General features: G+C 45.1%; 1 protein-coding gene and 1 long non-coding RNA gene across 3 annotated transcripts in view; both read right to left on the bottom strand.

Moving 5' to 3' along the window:
* LOC119257964 (uncharacterized) overlaps positions 1–11615 on the bottom strand; it is a 32468-nt gene extending 20853 nt beyond the window's left edge. For both annotated transcript variants that reach the window (XR_008554025.1, XR_005128144.2), the window contains exon 1: positions 11152–11615. This is a non-coding gene — a long non-coding RNA (uncharacterized LOC119257964). The remainder of the gene's footprint in view (positions 1–11151) is intronic.
* The window catches only part of SH3RF1 (SH3 domain containing ring finger 1), a 147939-nt gene extending 133877 nt beyond the window's left edge, over positions 1–14062 (bottom strand). Inside the window, exons 1-2 of the mRNA XM_037526420.2 lie at positions 14003–14062; positions 11801–12287 (exon numbers count right to left, since the gene is read on the bottom strand). Of these exons, the coding sequence (XP_037382317.1) occupies positions 11801–12193 (393 nt within the window). The 5' untranslated portion in view covers positions 12194–12287; positions 14003–14062. The remainder of the gene's footprint in view (positions 1–11800; positions 12288–14002) is intronic.
* Positions 14063–20946: the final 6884 nt, after the last annotated feature.

Raw genomic sequence — 20946 nt, forward strand, 5'->3', positions numbered from 1 at the left:
CACTTGATGGAACCTTCTTCTAGATCCTGGGCTCACTCACACTGCCCTCAGTGAGGGTGACCATATGGCCCTGTTTGCCCCAGACAGTCCGGGTTTACCCCTGATGATTCTGCACAGACAACAAGAGCATCCCTTTCCACTGCCAAAAGTGTCCCAGTACAAAAGATAAATTACATGGTCACCCACATATGCTCTCACTGCACACCCCCCATCCAGGCTTGTCTGATCCCAGAAAAGCCCATCGGCATAAACATCAAGTCCATCAGAATAGGTAGCAAGTCCGCAAAAATGGGGAAAGCCATAGGGTTTGATGAATTCATACCCATCCAAAGAGCAGAACATTCAGTATGTGAACATTCAAACTAACTGTTGGAATTTCAGGCAGCCTGACAACTTCACAGGACAATGACATTTAGGCAGCACAAAGACAGGTAATCCCAGGCAGAGGAGCCCCATCCAGCCATGCAGCCCTGCTTGGAGCTTGCCCTCCGTCAGGCTCCCAGGTTGTCCTGCTTTTTCTGCCCTGCCCCACTGCCAAATGCCCAGATTATCCAGCAGTTCATCCTAAGGTTCCCACGGCAGGTACCACAGTGTGGGCTTCTGAGGGGACTGCAGAGATAGACCATGGGAGTGCCAGGGTGGCGGTGAGGGGCACATTTCATCTCACTGCACCAAGGCGCTATCCAAACACCAAACTCAGTTTGTCCTAAATTTTCAATATTGGAGTTGACCTTTGCCACAGTAAATTATGTCAAAGACGTCAGGTTGCAAAGGAACTCTGATATCAGACAAGCCCTCATTTCTTAAAAGAGCAAACTACGGCACGTGGCATTAAATCACAACGTTAGGACTAGCAACCAGGTCTCCATCATTCTTTCCACTGCGGGTTATAGGAAGGTTGTTGTCAAGCCTCCATCTACCTTTATGCCTCATACCTGGGACTCGATACTTTTCTGGTGCCAGAGTTGGACTTTCTTGGAACAGTTAATACATAACATTTTACTTGTTACACAGTGATGCCTGTTTTCAACACTTCAGTTTCAGCAACTGCACTGTTGTACATCAGAATTGAGGCTTCCAATAATTCCAATAGCCTGGACTTGTTTTATAAAAATGAGTGGAAAATAGAAAAATGAATAGCATTATGTGCTATGAAATATATAATAATGAATGAAAACATTTAGGTCTACCAAAAGGACCAGAAGTCTTAGCTTTATAGACTTAAGCTTTTATTTTGTTTTGTTTATTTTTGAGTTCAACTATATGTGAGGGGTGGGGAGTAAAAACATGATAAGCTAGAAAATTGCTATCAAAGAGAGTACTTAAAGACATGTTTGAGGGGCATCCCTGGTGGCGCAAGGGGTTAAGCACTGCACTGCGAAGCAATGCGCAGCCTCAGCAGCACGAGTCCGATGCCCAGCTGGCCAGGAAGCAAGCCACATGGCACAGCAGACCTCTCCTGACTTGCCCGCTGCTCCCCTCAGCAGTATGTTTCAGTCAATCTGCCTGTTCTGTTCCCCACTCTGTCTCTGGTGAATCCTCTCACCCCCACATCTCTGGCCTATACCCCAGCTCTTGTATGCATAAATAAATAAATCTTTAAAAAAAATAAAAGACATGTTTGACAATGGAAAAAACATTGTCAACTGTCCATTTGAATAAGCTGAGCAAAGGAAATTTAAAGTTTAAAACAATTTTATTTATTATACAATGTTTAATCTCTGTTTAATGTATTAAAGAAAGTTTAAAGTCCCATAAGGATCTTTAAAACTAAGAAATTACATAATTAGGAGTCAGAATACTTCCAACTCTATAGAAACAGAATCTCCTTTAGCAAAACAAATATTATACCAACTTTCAAACATTAGTGCTCAAACACACTTCCAAGAACCTGATACAAAATGCCAGGGCTATTTATACCCCCACTGACATCTTGCTCTATTGCTTTATAATTGTGTTATTTGGGAGGTATCTCATGTAAATGAAAACCAGATATGAGGATATACCCTGTAGGAAACTTTCATTTCATTTCCGTATAATCCTTCATTATTAGAACCACTCAACTACATCTGAAATAACAAAAATTTACTTCTGTTCATTCATTGCTGAATGATAAACAGTGAATATGCAGTATTTCAAAAGGATTTTTTCCCTGTCAAAAATAGTTTAAGGACTTTTTTATTTCCTTGGGCGAACAGGGAAATGTTCAAACTTGACAATGCTTGCGTGTCTGCACTATATTCAATGTAACTTAAAAATTCATTTGCACATCCTCCCACTGCTCTCTTTTTCCATGTTTCACAACGCAAATAATCTACTACTTAACTGCTACTGTCAACCATTTGAAATGGCACCTCCATTCCTTTCCCAGCTACCCCGAAAGAGCCCACTCACACATCTATCTTTAAAATGGCTGTGTTTACAGCTACCCATATGTCACCATTCACGAAGCAACTGCTACCCTCCGCCTGACTAGGCATTGGCGAGCACATAGCCTGCAGAGGATCGCGGGGCCACTGTAAGTGGTCGGGCACAGGGATTTTCTTTTTTAAGGTTACTACTTTCAGAAGTCTGCAAAAGACATTTTTAAGTGGGAAGATATCATAGTTTCATGATAAAACTTTTGGGAGGATGACAGGTCTGAGTTCTGGAGGGAAGGAGCCATACTGGTGAGCTTGTTTCCAAACGTAATGTTTCTGTCACAAGGAAACCTCACTCTGCTGTCTTGCTGCGCAAATGAGGCTTCCCTGAACTGATGTCTGCTGTGCTATGTGGGTTCCTCACCACATTATGTTGCTATGTTAATGTTTCTATCACGAGTATGCCTCATTATATTAAATACAGGTTTCCCCCCCATCTGAAAGTAGAACACTCCTATTTGGTATGATTCGGTAGGTTGTTTTTCAGATGAAAATACTATTATCATTCACTTATATGAAAAATTTTTGAGTGTCTCCAGACCCAACAATAAAGCATACCAAATCATACCAATAGGAACAATCTTCTTTCAGCTAACAGGGAAATCTGAGTACTATGTTACTGTACTATTTTCTAAGGAATCCTGCCGCAAAGTGAATTTCAAAGTAATTTGCCTTTTGACCTTAAATGAAAAAGGCTTTATACGCATCCTATCAGGTTTGTCTGAACCATGTGAAGGCAATGGACTGGAGAGTGGATGCATTAGTAAACAGAGTAGGTGCCTGACCAAAATGCGGGAGTAGAAAGCATTCTCGCTGGCAGAGGTGGGGCGGGAGGGAATGGAGGCATGCAAAGCAGGGCTGGGGATAAAGACAATATAGTCCCAGGTAGAAAATGACAGATTTCTTTTTTTCAAGATTTTATTTTTGTGTAGAAGAACTGGGGTGGGGTGTAGGCCGGAGATGTGGGTGGGTGAGAGGATTCACCAGAGACAGAGTGGGGAGCAGAAAAGGCAGATTTACTGAAACACACTGCTGAGAGGAGCAGCGGGCGAAAGAGGAGAGGTCTGCCGCGCCATGTGGGATTCTCGGCAGCCGGGATCGAACCAGAACTGCAGAGGCTGTGAACAGCTTCACAGCGCTGTGCTCAACTGCCTGCGCCACCAGGGGAGGCCCAAGAGTGATGACTTTTATGACACTAATAACACCTCATTTACAGCAATGCTATAATTTTCAAAATGCTTGACATTAATCCTTGCATTTATCCATAAGACAACCTATTAATTGGGAAGTGTTAACCCATTCTGCCCATTTTACAGATTATAAGAGAACAGTGCAAAGGGTTTAAGTACACATCTACTGTTGAGAGAATGCAAAGCTGAGAATCCCTAGATGGTCATTAGAATTCATGTCACTCATTCATTCATTCATTCATTCATCCTGGCATTCATTTGTTTTGCTATGGGTTGTGTGCCCAAAAAAGAAATGTTCAAGGGGCCTCCCCTGGTGGCACAGCAGTTGAGCACTGGGCTGCGAAGCTGCTTGTGGCCTCTGCAGCGCCGGTTAGATCCCCAGCCACCAAAGAGTGTCCCACATGGTGCGCAGACCTCTCCTGCCGCACCCACTGCTCCCCTCAGCAGTATATTTCGTCGGTCTGCCTGCTCTGCTCCCCACTCTGGCTCTGGTGAATTCTCTCACCCTCCCACGCTTCTGGCTGTACCCAGTGCTTATATAAATAAATAAATAAATCTTTAAAAAAAAAAAAAAAAAAAAAAGAAATGGTCATGTCTTCACCCCCAGTACCCGTGAATGTGGCCTTTCTGGGAAATGGGCTCGCCCAAGTAAAGGTGAGGTCATACTACTTTAGGATAAGCCCTAACCCCATGACTGTGTCCTCAGATGAGGGACATTTGGACACAGGCACATGGGCAGAGGTCATGGAAAGATGAAGGCAGAGGTTGGAGTGATCCGTCTACTGGCCAAGGAACACCAAGGATGCTGGGCGATGTGAGAAGTTGGAAGGGGTAAGGGAAGAGTCTCACCTGATGGTTTCAGGGAAGGGCAGGCTCTGCCAACACCTTGATTTCAGGCTTCTGCCTCCAGAACCGTGAGAGAAGAAACATCTCCTGTTTTAAGCCTCACAGTGCATGGTATCTGCTACAGCAGTCCCAGGGAACTAACAAACATTTGTTCAACAAACCTCTTTTGCGTACATGCTACGTGCCAGACACCACAATGGGTTCTGAAGAGTCAACAAGGAACCAGACTCAGCAGTCCTGGCCTCCTTTTCCTTGGTGGAGCTTAGGGACCTGAGGTTATGCATTTTTGTCCTGAGGGAACCCAGTGACTGATGGTAGTGTTGGAACCAGAGACCAAGACGTCTGATCTACAAACCACCTTCACACACACCAAGCTAAAAAAGATCTGGTTTCCTGGCCCACTGTCAGGATAAATGAGCTTCATTTGGTATCTTCTTTTATCAGAAAAAAAAAAAAAATATGCAGCAAGAAAAGTGAAAAGAAGCTCCCCAGGTTTCAACTAAGACAAGCTTCCTTGCCCAGAGCAGCACGCAGGGCACACATCCAGGGAGAACACTGGCCACTTAAGCAGAGCGGGGTTAATGGAAAGAGGCCCCTGGGGCAAGACGCAGGTCACTTGCTGGCCGGCAGACCTCAGGCAGGACAATCTTTTTCAATCATTCTTTCCACATCCACAAAATAGCACATCCTACCTTCTTACAGAGGAAAGATAGACCATACCTAGAAAAATGCATCTTGCAGAGAAGCATGTAGAATGTGATCCTATTTCTAATCACTTTTTTCCTTGAAAAAAAGACATAAAAACCACTGTGGTGTGACCACCCCTGGGGATCAGGAACAGATTGGAAGCCTTGGTTTTCTCCTTTCTATCCAGTTCTGCCATTAAGCAGAGAGAAAGACACTACATAATCATTTAAAAATGAAGCATAATTTAATGACTTGTACCAACATGTGTACTTTCCTATAAGCTGTTACATCTATAACAGGGGTGTTTTTTTTAAAGAGGCAGACATATGTGCTCAGACACAAAAAGATTTCCCAGGGACAGTAAATAGACTATGTCATCATCTATGTGAAAAATGAAATTCCATTCATGTTAAAAACAACAGATCTATATGCATACACATAAAAATGTATACAAGATGGCCTCCCTGGTGGCGCAAGGGATTATGCACCATACTATGAAGCAATCCGCAGCCTCTGCAGCACGAGTTCTATCCCCGGCCAGCCAGGGAGAAACCCACATGGCTCAGCAGACCTCTCCTGTCTCACCCGCTGCTCCCCTCAGCAGTGTATTTTCAGTCAATCTGCCTGTTCTGCTCCCCACTCTGTCTCTGGTGGATCCTCTCACCCTCTGCATCGCTGGCCTTTATCCCAGCTCTTGTATGCATAAATAAATCTTTGGGGAAAAAAATGTATACAAAGACCTCTGGAAGGACAGTCACACTTCCTCACACCATTTTTATACTGTTGAATTTTTTTACAACCAGGATGTTTTTAGAATCTCATTTTAAGATTTACATTTTAATGTCTTAAATAATAATACTACTTAACCCCAGAGGGTTATGATGAGACCTACCTGATAATGGTTACATGATATATCATGTGATACAAAGAAGTATTAAATATTTTTTAAGCTGCCAATCAGTATACACCACAGAGAACTCTTCCTGCCTTCCACCCCAGCCCCAAATCCCAGCCTTGCACCTCACCATCAAAACTGACCTTAGGAATAAAGAAAGGACGTGGCTGACATGAGAACTGAAGCAAGGGGCGAGGATGAACAACAGGTCAAGGATGTCTACAGCATGTCTGGCAGAAACAAACACTTTTTTTCGATTTTAACTCGGCCATTGAAAAACATCAAAATGTCTTCCCCATGCAAACCACCACAGGAAAGTCTTGCTTAGGTCCAGTATGAATTAATAAAGACCCCTGGCCCCGGCACTGCAGCGTCAGTGACGCCCGTGCCAGTGAGCGCCTGTTCTGAGCCTCAATCCCCAGGGATGTGTCCTGCTGTGTCCTGTCCACTCCAGTCCCCTTGGTCCACCCTCCTGCCAGGCATTTAATTCAGGGGTGACTGTACAAGTAGTGGACAGAGGAGGTGGACAGAGTCTTCGTCCACCTTTTCCCCTCATTTGATGCTTCACTCTATGCTGTTTTATTTACTGTTTGTGTTTTTACTTGCCCAAGGTGTAAAGTCTTTTTCAAAAGAAGCACGCATTTTGCCACCTTTGTTTTAGTACAGGTCATCTCACAAAACTGAGCCTCCAGCTCAGAAAGCAGCTGTCCACAGGTACTTACTCATGACTAGACATCACAGATGGTGCTTAGAGCAACTCACGGCTAGCACTAGCTCCCCTCACCCTACCTGGAGCAACCCTGTGATCTGGCCTTGTTCCACAAACTCCCTTCAATTGTCTTTCTGCTGCCTTTCCTTAGGGAATACCTCAGACACCCTAAGCACGCTCACCAGACTCCAGCTACAGAACTTGCGAGAGGAAAGGAAATAGTAGTAGTCCTCTCATCCCAGTACTTCGTTTCCACAACTCCACAATGTTCTGTCATATGTGGAATAGTGTCACATAAACCTCCTATTTCTGAAACTATGCCAAGCCAGTTGAGGAGCTGGGAAGGAGCTGAAGAAGGCAGGGACAGTTGCTGTATCTACGCAGTGAAGAACAGAGAAGACTGGACCACTGCAGGCTATAGAGAATCAAGCCAGGCCTTGAGGATGGCAGAGGACAGAGAGGCCACTCAAGGGGCCAACCTCTAGAGGTGCATGTAGGGTTCATGCACTAGTCCGCTGGGCTGCTGGACCAAGTGCCACAGATTGGCTGGCTTTAACAAGACATTTCCTCAGTTCCAGAGGCTAAAATTCTGTGATTCAGTGCAGGCTGATTTCTCCTGAGGCCTCTCTCCTTGGTTTGCAGATGGCTATTTGCCTGGGTATCTTCACAGGTCCTCCCTCTGTGTCTCTCAGCAGGACTCCAGTCACTGTGTAGAGCAGGGCCTGCCCGAATGACTTTTCACCTTGATCACTATCTAAAGACACTACCCCCAAATATAGTCACATTCTGAGACAGCAGAGATCGGAGGGAAACAGGAATTTGGAGGAACACAATAAGAGAGACAGAAGGGAGGTGTGCATGTGAATATGGAGAAATGAAAGCATACTCAGCATCTGCAGAAAGGAAATTCAGCTGTATTTCCCCATCCCAGCATGCCCTACTTTTACCTTTCCTCCTTGTCTCTCAATCCAAGAGTCCAAGCTATACTCCCATTTTCTGACCTCAAATGCAGAGCTCTTGCCAGCTATACCACTCACCTGCCCCTTAGCCACCCCATGGCTTGGGGTGGCTCTGGATGCCTTGCACATAATGGCATTCAGGCCATCGATTGTTTAGTTCACACTCCCTGCCACCAGTTCTTCCCAGAAACCATAGCCTATCCCACCTTAGGTCAGGGCCTTTGGAATCCTTTCTCCTCAGCCCCTGCCCCAGCCCATCTCAACTAACAAATATCATTTCACCCTTAAGATCTCAGCTCAAATGCTCCTTCCTCAAGGAAGCTTTTGAACACTACATGCACACAAGTACACACCACACATCCAGACACCCTCATACGAAACACAGATGCTTCTCTCCGCCACTCTCTGTCACATTTGTCACGTTTAATGACATACCTGCATTGTTAGCATGTTATTAACATGTGTCTCTCCCACAAGACTGATCATGTAGTCATGGATTTATAAGCAGGTTCTGTATCTAGTTTACCCATCATTATCTACCTAGCAGCTAGTGACTGGCACCTAGTAAGTGCTAAATAAATATTAGGCAGGGCCTTGTTGGCGGCATAGGGGTTAAGTCAGCACCATGGTGTTATTGCCACTATGGCCAGAGTTCAATCCCCAGCCAGGGAGCTAACCCACATATGGCACAGCAGACCTCCCCCGTCTCTCCTGCTGCTCCCCTCAGCAGTGTATTTCAGTAGATCTGCCTGTTCTGCTCCCCACTCTTGTCTCTGGTGAATCCTCTCAACCCCTCCACAACCCCACCCCTCTGTCCTACATCCCAGTTCTTCTATGCATAAACAAATCTTTTTAATAAATATATGTTAGGCAAAGGACAGAATAAACTGTAAATTCATGCAAAAGTTGTCATGTGATCAACTTTTGCTGAATAAAAGTAGAGGTAATGTGAAATCATTGAGAAATAATATATAAAAAGAAACAGGCACAGATACTACTAGATCTTAAAGCAATGAAACCACATACTTAATTAAATTAGGTCATAATTCCACAGGAATTATTTAAATATTCCTTCCTCATCTAGTTTTGCATATGTATATTTAACACATATAAATGTTCTGTCTTCTGTAGGTACATTTTTTAGTCCATTGAAACGGGTCTCTGCAGTGGCGCTCTCCCTGTGGCTCATTCCACTGCTTAACTTTGACCTAAAACCAACGGGAATTCTTAACAGACTCCCATGGTGACTCTAACCCAACACTTTTTCATTTCAGGCAGGAAACACAAAAATTCTGGGAACAAGATGTGTGTCCCACATTGGAAATGTTCGTATGTGCTGATAACAATCTACCTCGGCGAAACGCATGAGGAAGCCACATGGCCAGCATCTAATGGAACATAGAACATAACTAATAAACCGAAGCAACATTCCACATGTTATCACTTTCAGCTTCGTGCAACATGTGGAAACCGGCTCAAGCACCACTTGGTGGTGTCAGAACATCTAAGGGAAGAGGATGCACGTTTGGGATTTATTACGGTCACTCAGTTCAGAGAAGAGTCCCGAGGAGCGTGTTACAACCTCCACATGGCTGTTTGTTACAAATTTCTGACTTTTAAAAGCAGTACTTTTCTGCAATACATTTAACTTTCAAATGCATGGGATGTTTGCGTAGCACTGGCTGTTTTAAATTCTTTAAAGTAAACTATAAAAACCTAAAGGAACCAGGCACTGCTCTTGAGAAATTATTTAGATTTAAAAAAAAAAAAACTGTTCTTTTTGTAAGTATTGCAGCATTTGCATCAACCTCAGACTACTGAATTTTTTTTATTTTTTTATTTTTTTAAACAATATTTTCTTCCCCCCAACCCCCACTGAATAATTTTGTTGTTTGTCCTCCACTCTCTGTACCTTCCCCCCAAAGTCATAATTTTCTTGACAGCAACTATTTTATCCAAATTATAAAAGTTCAAGTAATTCTTGTCACGCTAAATAAGAAACATGAGGTTAATTAGGAAAATCATATAGCTAGGAAAAGAATATTAACGTGATCACAATCTCAAAATAACTTACCTAAGAAAAAGGAAGCTCAATTTGGGGAGCTTAGTCTTTCAAATAAATGAACATTACAGCATCACCTAGTCAATTTCCATATTCAAAGGAAAAGTTAAAATTCAAAGGATGTGAGTTGAATTTTTGAGGCCTCTTCAATTCCTTCTTATCGGTAATCAAACATTCAGTGCATTCCCCACAACAGGTGAGGCAATGCCTCAACAACCTGGCTACTTCTATTCACAGCCAGAAGCTATGCCTTCTCTAGCTAATTAACAAGGAAAGAAAACCTCACCAAAGAAAACACATCTACTCCTTCATTAAACTAAGTAGACCTGGGTCAGGTGTTCAGAAATTACCAACTTTATCACTGGTTCTGAGGCTAAAATATTCATGAGTCCATATATTCCAATCAAGCAACCAGTAAAACTCCATAAAATAAAGGAATTCTAAGCAAAGCACTATAAGCAGATCAATCTCAAACAACATATGGGCTTCAAATACAGAAAATCCTTCCTAACTCAAGATTTTTGCTATCCTGAAAAAATTAAATCTGAATCAAAAATCAGAGGGCTCAGGGATGAAATTTTTCTAGGACTTGATAAGCTTGACATATTTTCAATCTAATACATAGTAATATTTTTAAAAGATGCTCTTAAGGGGCCTCCCTGGTGGGGCAAGGGTTAAGAGGCAACCTATGAAGCTATCCGCAGCCACTGGCAGCCACTGCAGTATGGAGTTAGATTCCTGGCTGGCCAGGGAGCAACGACTTGGCGCAGCAGACCTCTCCTGTCTCCCCTCAGCAGTGTACGTTGGTCAATCTGCCTGTTCTGTCCCCCATTCTATCTCTGGTGAATCCTTTCACCAAGACTCCCCACCCTGCGCCACAGGCCTATACCCCAGCTCTTGTACGCATAAATAAATAAATCTTTAAAAAAAAAAAAAAAAAGATGCTCTTAAGAAGGAAGTTAGGGAATGAGTTACAGCTGTCCGTCACACCTGTGGATGGCTGGTGGGTAGGTCCTCCAATAAGTCAGTCATCAGTTTTGAGTTTACTAGAAATATTTGAAAAAAAATTCTCATCCAACTTTACAGTTCTTTAAAAATAGATTTTATTATTTTGGCCAATTGTCGAAACTGTTTCTTCCAACAAAAATGGAATTGTTTTAATTAGATGTCCATACTACTTTTGACTACAAAAATAAGAAAAGTATGTCTTATTGGGGTGCCATCACCCATAACATAATTTATAGTTATTCACAATACTTGACTTTCTAGAAATTTAAATTGTGGTTAACTGCCCAAATATTTAGTTTCACTTAAATATTTAGCTTCACTTAAAATTACTTCAGTAATTACTTACTATAAATCCATTATCTATGAAAACATTACCTCTAACTCCCTGTAAAACCCAATATGAAAGCTGGATTCTCTACTGTCTTAGTGTAGTCCTAAATGACATTTTGTTGCCACAGCAACAGAACTCTGCTACCTGTGGCCATGATTTGTTAAGAATTCCTCCAACCAGTAAATTCTGTGCTGTGCATTCATAAAACCAATAGAATGGCTCTAAGCAACATAAAAATTAAGGTTTCATTTCCTACTCAAGATTTACCCACATACATATTTACAACACATATGTACACACACACACACAATTATGGCTCTCCCAACTCCATCCAAAAGGTAAAACCCTACCAAATTTCCATCTTACAGTGGACATACACACACAAAAAAACCTGCTGTTTTAGATTTCACTGAGTAATTGCTGTTTCCTAAAACATATCTTAAAAGATCATAAAGACTATCTGGAGACCCTTTTAAAAATCAGAAAATGAATTCTTTATATGCAATCTCCTTCCAAAAGCAAAAAAAAAAAAAAAAAAAAAAAAAAAAACATTCTGCGGCATCATTTCCTATCTGTTCCAATAAATGTGGCTTCTTTAGCAATGAACTGATTTAGAAAAATCAAACCAAAGGATAAAGAAAAAATGTGATCATCAACACCTTTATGTCCCAAACTGCTTCATAGGCTACTCACCCTCACCGGGGGGCTCCAGGCTTGCACCCGTGGCTGCTGTCCACCCTGTGAGCTCTGCAGATCTTTTGAGCTACAATTAGCCACAGCGCTGCTCTGAGACCTTAAAGCACTTGTGCAGTTCATGCCACCGCCCCCACCAGGTCCAGGTTTCCAAGGCCTCTGCTTGATGCCATCCAGAAGTCTGACCAGCAGGATGTTACTTGGAAGCTCCTCAACGCCCGAGCCAACGAGAGTCCTGCACTCGGGACATCTGAGTTCATTTCGGGAACCTACGATTCCCAGCAAACATCGTTTGCAAAATGTATGCTGGCAAGGCAAGACCTTTGCAGAAGCATCGAGCCGCTCTAGACACACAGGACACTCCAGAAGATCCAACAAGGCAGATTCATCCATCTTTATCTAGTTTACTGAGGAAAAGCTTCAGAAATGTTCATAGCTGTGTGCATCCCTTAAAGTGATTCATGTAACATCCATTGCAGACCTTGCTCTGGAGTCATGGGAGGAGAGAAAGAAAAGATTGAAAATTAGTATTGTTTTGGGGGAAAAGGTTCACAGAGGAGCCAAGAGCCAAAAAGTACACAAAAGTGCTTCCTCTGCATACTGCAGCTTTGCTTTGGAATGTGATTCCTGAACTCCAAGTCAACAATTAAAAACAAAACAAAGCTTTTTAGGGGCCTCCGAGGTGGCACAGGGGTTAAAGACACAGCGCTATCAAGCTATAGCCAGCCACTGCAATATGAGTTCAATCCCTGGCCAAGGAGCTAACCCACATGGCCCAGCAGACCTCTCCTGTCTCCCCTGCTGCTCCCCTCAGCAGTGTATTTCAGTAGATTCACGTGTTCTGTTCCCCACTCTGTCTCTGTAGAATCTTCTCACCCCTCTCCCACCGCTGGCCTACACCCCAGTTCTTATATGCATAAATCTTTTTAAAATAGGCTTATTAACGATTCAAAATTAATCCCCATACCTATCTAAGGAGTACACTGTACAGAAATAACCAAATTCTACAGAGTTGCTGGGTAAACAGGATTTATGAAATGCCATAAAGAACATAATTTCTTCAGTTCTCAGAGTGATATGAGCTGCCTTAATAAAGTGCTCAACTCATTTGAGAAGCTCAACAGAAGCAATTGAAAGTTTCCTCTACCTGAAATTACTTTTAAATCCAACAAAGTTGCCAATTTTGCAGCCACTTTAAGAACCCAAGCCTCATGTGATCGCTTGTGGTAAATGATCCCAATATTAAATACATATGTTCCTTCGCTGCTCTTAAAAATAGAACTGTTTCATCTTGCCCAACCAAAGGATCCGAAGATTGACAATTCTAAAGGACAGAACTACAGATTTGCATGAAAGCAGGGGGGAAATAGAAAAGCACCCTTCTGGCCAGGGGTTGGCAAACTCCAAAACGGATTTCTGAAAGGCCTGTCCTAATCCATTCAGAAAATCTGGCAAAATTATCGCTGAAAGAATTTGACAAGGGAATGCTGGACTGAAAACGGTGAGCATTACTACGAAAATGGGGCCATTCGGGAAAAAGCAATTAAGCCAGTGACCAGCCGAGGCACCCCCTCCCCAACACAGATGTCAACGTGGATGTCTAGGAGAAAGGGGGTTAAAAAGGTTGGCTGGAAGCACCAACAGCTGTTCCTGACAGAGTCGGGGCGGCGGGGAGCCCCAAGACTGCGCCCCTCTTCCCGGCTGCCAAGCCCCGGAGCCCGGGGCCCCGCAGGGAGGCGCGGCGGCCGCCGGCACCCCCCGGAGCCAGGGAGCGCGGCCCCGGAGGCCGAGGTCGGGGCCGGGGCGCAGGCGGGGTGGGGGCGCGGGCCCCGGGGGCGCCTCGCCCCGCCTCGCCCCGCCACCCCGGGGTCAGGCCGGGCTCACACACCCCGCACGACGGGCGGCGGGAAGTTTGCGCCGCCCGAGCCCTCACCCCGCAGCAGCAAGTTGCGAGGAGTCAGCACCACCAGGTGCCCCCGGGAAGCATCCCCACGCGCCGGGCGGAGGGTGCCCCCCAGAGCCCGCGCCCCCCGAGCCCGGGCGCCTTCCAGCCCGGAGCCGGAGCCGGCAGCGAGGCCGCGGGCTGCGCTCAGGCAGGTCCGGCGCGGGGCCCCGGGGCCCCCGGGGCGGGGAGCCGGAGACGCCGCAGCGCGGAACGGGGGTGAGGGGTGCGCCCCGACCGCGCGGGGCCCCGCGCCCTACCTCGCGCCTGGGCTCCTCCTCTTTGTTCGCGGCCCCGCATCGGCGGCGGCGGCCGAGGCAGAGGCGGCCCCGGCGCGCCCGCCGCGCTCGCCGCTTCAGGTCCGTGACGCGCGGCGACACCCGGAGTCTCCCCGCCGCCCCCTCGCGCGCCCGCGGGCCGCCGCCGCCTCCCGCTTTCCCAGCCCAGGCGGGCGGAGGCGGAGCGCGGCGACGGGAGGAGGCGGAGGCCGAGCCGCCGCCGGCGCCCCGGGCGCGAGGGGGCGGCCCGCACCACAGCGCCGCCCCCCGGAGCCGCCCGGCCGCCGCGCCCGGCCCCGCGCCCAGGTAGCAGCGCCCGGCTGGGGCGCGAGGGGGCGGCGGCCGGGCGGGCGCGCGGACGCCCGGGGCCCGGAAGCGGCGTCCGCGGGGCCTGAGGAGAGGCGCGGGGGGCCTGAGGAGAGGCGCGGGGGCCTGAGGAGAGAGGCGCGGGGGGCCTGAGGAGAGGCGCGGGGGGCCGGCGCGTCCCGCGGGGCGAGCTCGCCGGAAGACGCGCCCCGGGGGGCGAGGGCGAGGGCCCGGGGAGCGGCGGCCGAGAGCTGAGGACGCCCCGGGGCCCGCCGGCCTGGACCGACCCCGCCCGGCGTCGGGAGGGGCTGGTCCGGGAAAGCGCGGGCGCGGCCTGGGCGGGACGGCTCCCCCTTGGCCGCGCTCCCCAGTCCCGGCGAGGCCGAGTCTCCGCGGCGGGAGAGCCGAGTACGGTGCCCGGAGGTCGGGAGGGGCGGTGCGATTCGGGATGTGGACGGTCCCAGGGGCAGCTGTCCGCTCGCCCCTTCCAGGGAACCCCGGGCGCCCCGCATTGCTCCCCCCGGGGACGCCCCGCATTGCTCCCCGCCGACGCCCCTCATTGCTCCCCCCTGGGGCTGCCCTGCTTTGCTCCCCGCTGGGATCGCCCCCCATTGCTGCCCCCTGGGAGCACCCAGGCCTCCCCCAGGACCCCAACCCGACCCTGTGGGAGGGTGGTTGCCCTAGAAACCTAAGTGGGGAAGGAGCAGGGCTAGGAAAACAGGAGGGGAGGCTTAAAACCCAGCTTGGGAGGCCCTGTTAGACCAGCCCTAAATGGGGAGAATTCAAAGTCTGACCTCGGGTAAGGCTGGCACCATAAAGCTGGCTGAGAGGCGCCTCTTTTATCTGAGCCTGGGAGGCAGCCATAAACAGCGCTGTAATCTTTGTTTGGGTTGCCCCGGGCACACACCTGTAACTCTAAAACGTCGTGTTGAAAAACACCTCCACAGGTTTTGAGCTTTGTTTTTCAGACTCAGTTCAGAGGGGAAACAAGTTAAAATGTTGTCATTGATCTCAATGTTGTCATTATTTTATTTGCATGTACCATCAGCTTATAAAAAGTTATCTCAGGTACTCTTCCTCAAAAGTGTGCCGAAAATAGGTGAAAATAAGGGCTACAGAAATTGTGCAAGAAATCCCTGCCTGGCCACCAACCAGGTTGACATTTGTAAGAGGACTCAGACCAGCCTCTAGTCTCCAGCCAGGGTTACCGCTAAACTATTCAAAATAAATGAGAATCACCTAAGAAAAAAATTTAACAACCGTTACCAGTCATTGACTATTTGCCCGTCACTGTGCTAAACATGTATTCATTCACTCCCCATTGCAACCAAAGCTCTATTGTCATCCCTCCTTAGCTTTACTCTAAACAGATGAATATGCTGACAGTCATACTGTCACCACCATTTGCCCATTAGAAGGTACCAAACACATCCTTTTGAGCTGAGAAATCAAGTAAAGAAATGAACAGAATCAGGAGTTTTTAATCCAACAAGTTACAAATAAGACACTCCACAAGTAACGACTTAACCCACTACTTCTATATCTGGAACTGTGCAGGTGAAGGTGAGGCTGACTGGCAGATTATTTGTCAGTTAGCAGATAGGGGCTGTTTACAGTTATAAACCTGAAGCTCAGATAGCTTCACTTCCTCCCCAAGCCACACAGAATAAAATATGTTGAACCAAGACTCAACCTCAGGTAACTAGATCCCAAGCCCAGTTTTCCTCCCACTATACCAAGGTTTCCTGCATGTCACCTGAGCTAAACCTGAATGCACTGTCTCCTCCCAAGGGGAATACACTGTTGATCATGTAATTACTCTGGAGAGCAAGTGATGATCTTTGTTTTGTTTTGTTCTTATTTGAGGGTTTTGCTTTTTTTTTTTTTTTAGAAAGCAGAAGACACATGGGTGGAATGACTCTTGAAACCCTAAACATGAAAATGAGTAGTAGTGACATCCATTATGAAAGAATGAAGACAATATATCCAAGGCCACAGAGCAAAGAAGCCGGTACATACACCGTTATCTGCGACACAGCTGCCCTTCTTTCAATGTCCCTGGTTGGCTAGTGTTTTGTAGAACACAGCTCTTATTAGCCTTAATCACTCTAGTTATAAGATGAAGGTTTAACCAAATTACTTAAACCTCTTGAGCCATCTTCTTTCTGTCAGATGGCTAAAAAATAATACATTTCTTGGGGTGTGATGGAAGGATTTGATGAGATAACATGCTGCTTCACTGTAATCTGTACATCTCTATTAAAGTAAGATATCATCTGCCAGTGGGACAGATTAGCAAGCAGAGCTATTCCGGGCAAAATCCTTCCTTCCCAAGGTCTTAAAAAAGTCTGAGACAACACTAGCAATTACAAACTCCTGTCAAGAGAATATTATAGGGGAAGGGACAGTTGGGGAAAGAGAAGCATGTTCCTCTTCCCATTTCTGGGAACTGAAACATGAAAGAAAGAATGTGAGCTTGATATACTTATGACCCCTGTGACTTTGAGTAGATACACAAAAAAATAAATAAACACACCCTGTACGTCCAAAGACAGCTGAGATTTTGACAGTTTTCATCCTCCCAAGACTTCAAAGTACCTTCATATGTGTTTTCTCACTTAAGTTCTCAACATCCCTCTGAAGCAGTAAAGACAGATATAATCATCCCCATGTTGCAGATGGGGAAAAATGAGTGTAGAGAAGTTATTGCTCTTAGTGGTGATGGTATAACACAAATCAAGCTTTCAAATTCCCAGGCCACACCACACTTTGGTATCAGGCTTTCACATGCGTATACATACATGCATCTGATCATGTTTTCTTCAAAACTTATTCCTCCCCAATTGCCATGACAGTAAGTAGTAGCCCTATTCACCCAGTTGTTTCAACTGGAAACCCTAGGGGTCATCCTTGATTTCTTCTTTTTCTTTTCCATCCCTCTCCATCAGCAAATCTGCCAGCTACCTCCAGTAAATTACAATTTCTACCCACTTCCTTTTGCCTCCTTGGGACCTGTATTTTAGTCTCCATCACTTTACCTCTGAACCTCCTCAATGCCTGCTCTGTTTCCATGCCTGTCATCAGAAGCTTGTCTGAATTCAGTGACATTCAAAGAGAGCTACCAAAAATGCACAGCAGATCATGTTACTCCTTTGCTCAAAATGCATTGATTTTTTCCCATCATGCTTGGGAGAAAAATCAAACATCTCTGAAATCCCTATGTCACTGGGACCCTGTGCCATCATGCTCTACCATAGCACTCTGTTTTTATCTTTGCACTACACTTCACAGTCTAATTTCTGATTCCTTAGTTACTGCCTCTATCTCTTACCTGAATATAAGCTCCCTCAAGGCATAGACTGGATCTGTCTTCATCCTTGTATCCTCAACAGCCAAGCAATGTGTGTACTGAGAATATTTCCTAAATAAGAAATTGATCAAGAGATCAGCGGGAAGGAGGGAGGAGCACATGGACTGAGGTGAGGGTGCACGGGTGCATTGGTGGAGGAAACTCCATGGGGACTACACCTGAGGGGATGGGGGAAGCAAATATTGTTTAAAAATGAACAATGATGTAAAAAAATTAATTAAAAAATAAAATAAAATATTATCCATCAACATAAAAAAATTGATCAAGTATAGAATAGTATTTATTGCCATACTGAAGGTACATATATATAATACTACCCTACAGATAGACAATCAGGCAATGTTCCAAATTCCATTGAAAATCTTATATATCCAGGGCCTCCCCGGTGGCGCAGCGGTTGAGCGCTGGGTTGCGAAGCTGCCCGAAGCCCCTGCTGCGCCAGTTCAATCCCCGGCTGCTCCCCGGCCACCAGAGGAGGGTCCCACATGGCACGCAGACCTCTCTTGCTGCCCGCTGCTCCCCTCAGCAGTGTACTTCGGTCCTTCTGCCTGCTCTGCTCCCCGCTCTGGCTCTGGTGAATTTTCTCACCCTCCCACGCTTCTGACTGTACCCAGTGCTTGTATAAATAAATAAATAAATCTTTAAAAAAAAAAAAAAGAAAATCTTATATATCCATCAATCCATTTTTACATAGATGATGATGACACACAATTCTTCCTCTCACATTTCACAGACAAGCCGGAGAAACAACAGTTAAACGCCAGCTATGACCACAGAACATAAATGCAATGGCAGATTATTTTCATTCTAGATCTATGTTAATGGTGTACCGTCTACTTAGTTCCCCAAGCAAGCAAGAAAATGCAATTATCTTGAACTCCTCCTTCTTCTGCTCCTTTTCTCGCCTCCCATTCAGTTAGAGAATCCAGAGATATTAAAAAATGCTTCTTAAATCTGTCCCTTCCTCCCAATCCTTATTTCATGGCTAAATTTGTTTCTACCTTAGATAATAACTATTTTCACTGCTTTTATTCTCTCCAGGGGAATTGTTTCTAGAAAAACTTTGAAGTTAAATTCTCCTCCATTTGCTAACTGGATAACCTCAGGCAATTTTCTGTGACTGACTTTCCCCTGTAAAATGACCAGGCTATGACCACCTACCTCAGGGGTTCACACAAGGTAACTACTTCGTAAGTAATGGCTAGTAGCGTTTTTATTAGAACCTAGATCAATCCTGGATCCACTACTGAATGACTTAGCAAATTTCTTTGATTTTCTGAGTTTCAACTTTCTTATCTATACAAATGATTATGTTATCCACTTTGAAAACTTGTAAAAAAAATTAGTGACAAGACTCATGAAAAAATCTAGCCCCAGCACCTTTCTGACCCATAATGATGTCTCAAACTGTTTCCTGCCTTTTTTCTATGTATCTTTTTTGCATGTTTCCATATAATTAGGAAATGAGTTGGATTAACCTCTAAGCTTCTTTCCAACATTAAAAGGTTTTTTTCATCCTAATTGCACAAAGAACATCCAAGAGCAATAGAGCCCCTTGTGTAAAGTCAAGTGGTTTTGAGGCACCGTAGCTATCAGGAAGCGGGGCTCTTGGGCAGTTCGAGTGAGGCAAACACAGAGAAGTTATTTTGGTCTGCAGTAGTGGGAAGGTGGTGCAAACTCCACTGTCTGACAAAAAATCTGAGCAGATGGAGTATTTATAGTCACTCCCTGAGGATTTCAGTTCACTCAGAATGGATGCTGGGGAGAAAGACTGATGAGTGGGATGTAACTGAACAGCATCTTCCTCCAGTGTCTTGAAACAGGTCTGAACATTTGAGGAGTTGTTTGGCAGTGTGAAACCTGAGGAGAGGTGGAGTTCTCTAAACTGACTGAATTCTAACCCAGCCATCAGGGAGTGATTCTGGAGGTATAGTGCAGTTGAAACCACCTGCAAAGCTCATTAACAACGCAGACACCTTAGCCTCATCCCTTGAGATTCTGACTGAGAAGGTCTAGGAACAGGCTCCAGCATCAGGAGATTCTAATGTAGGTGCTGCTGGAACCACAATTTGAGAAATGCTAATCCAGAGTCACCCTGATGCACATTCCCAGGTGCTGACCAGGGCAGCTAATCTAGAAAGGGCCCTGTAGTGCTTGGCTTTGTTGAGAAGGATATGGGAGCTTGGAGCCATTAACAGCAGGAGAGCCTTGGAGTGTTGTCAGCTCAATTCATGCCACTTCATCTCCCTCTTGAGTGCCCGCTCTACAAGCAGTGTTTGCCCTCTCCTCTTAATAAATGCTGGGCAGGCTTTTTAAGACTATCAGTTTAAAAGGGAGCCAAAATACTAACCTGCCTAAATACATATTGACTGGCCCCACGTGACCCCAAATCCCAAATGTGAATCAAGGGCGCATCAAGCTCTGGAGGTTCTGCTACACTTCACTGAAAACTAGATGTCCCTAAGATACTTCTTACCCAGATGCAAAGAGAAATTTATCTTGTACGAGGAAAATATTACAGAATTTCTTCCTTTCCATTAAAAACACTTGTCAAATTCCATTATTTTAAAAGTTAAGTGGTCTTTTTACTTCTAAGTTAGTTTACTTGCTTCTAATTCAAATTATCAGAGTGTTGATAAAACACTCATTGTTTTATCTAACCATCTCGAGGAAATGAAATTCCATAATCTTGTTCTGTAACCCATCTGTATATTAAAGGTTGTTTGTCAATTTTCAGACTTTTTTCCTAGTCAAATTTAAAGATAGCCTTTCCTAATATATTTGATAAGACCAGCTTGAAAGCATATACATATAGAGAAAACACATGCATGAACCATGTTTATTTTTTCATTATATTATTGGACAAAAGATGTAGACTTTTCTCATTTTATCCACCCTAATTCACATGCATACTCAAGTTCAAACCTTTATTTTTGTGATCATCATGAGTAAAAATGATCCCATCATAACATTTTCTTTTGTGGATCGTGGATGCTTCACCTCTTTTTATTGCTCCTAAATAAAGTGTATTTATTCATGTTCTCAAGAGCATAATTATCATCTCACCAGATTCTGCTCATGCTAACCCTCAAACTTGTTTTCTGAAAACTTGCCTGAATTCAGTGAGTAGTTTTCTTTCTTTCACTGAATCTGTTTTTTTTTTTTTTTTCAAAAAAGATTTATTTATCTATGCATACAAGAGCTGGGGTACAGGCCAGAGATGGGGGGGTGAGAGGGTTCACCAGAGACA

This window comes from Talpa occidentalis, unplaced genomic scaffold (genome assembly GCF_014898055.3).
Source record: "Talpa occidentalis isolate TD23 unplaced genomic scaffold, MPIMG_talOcc4v2.1 talOcc4.4, whole genome shotgun sequence".
Classification (NCBI taxonomy): Eukaryota; Metazoa; Chordata; class Mammalia; order Eulipotyphla; family Talpidae; genus Talpa; species Talpa occidentalis.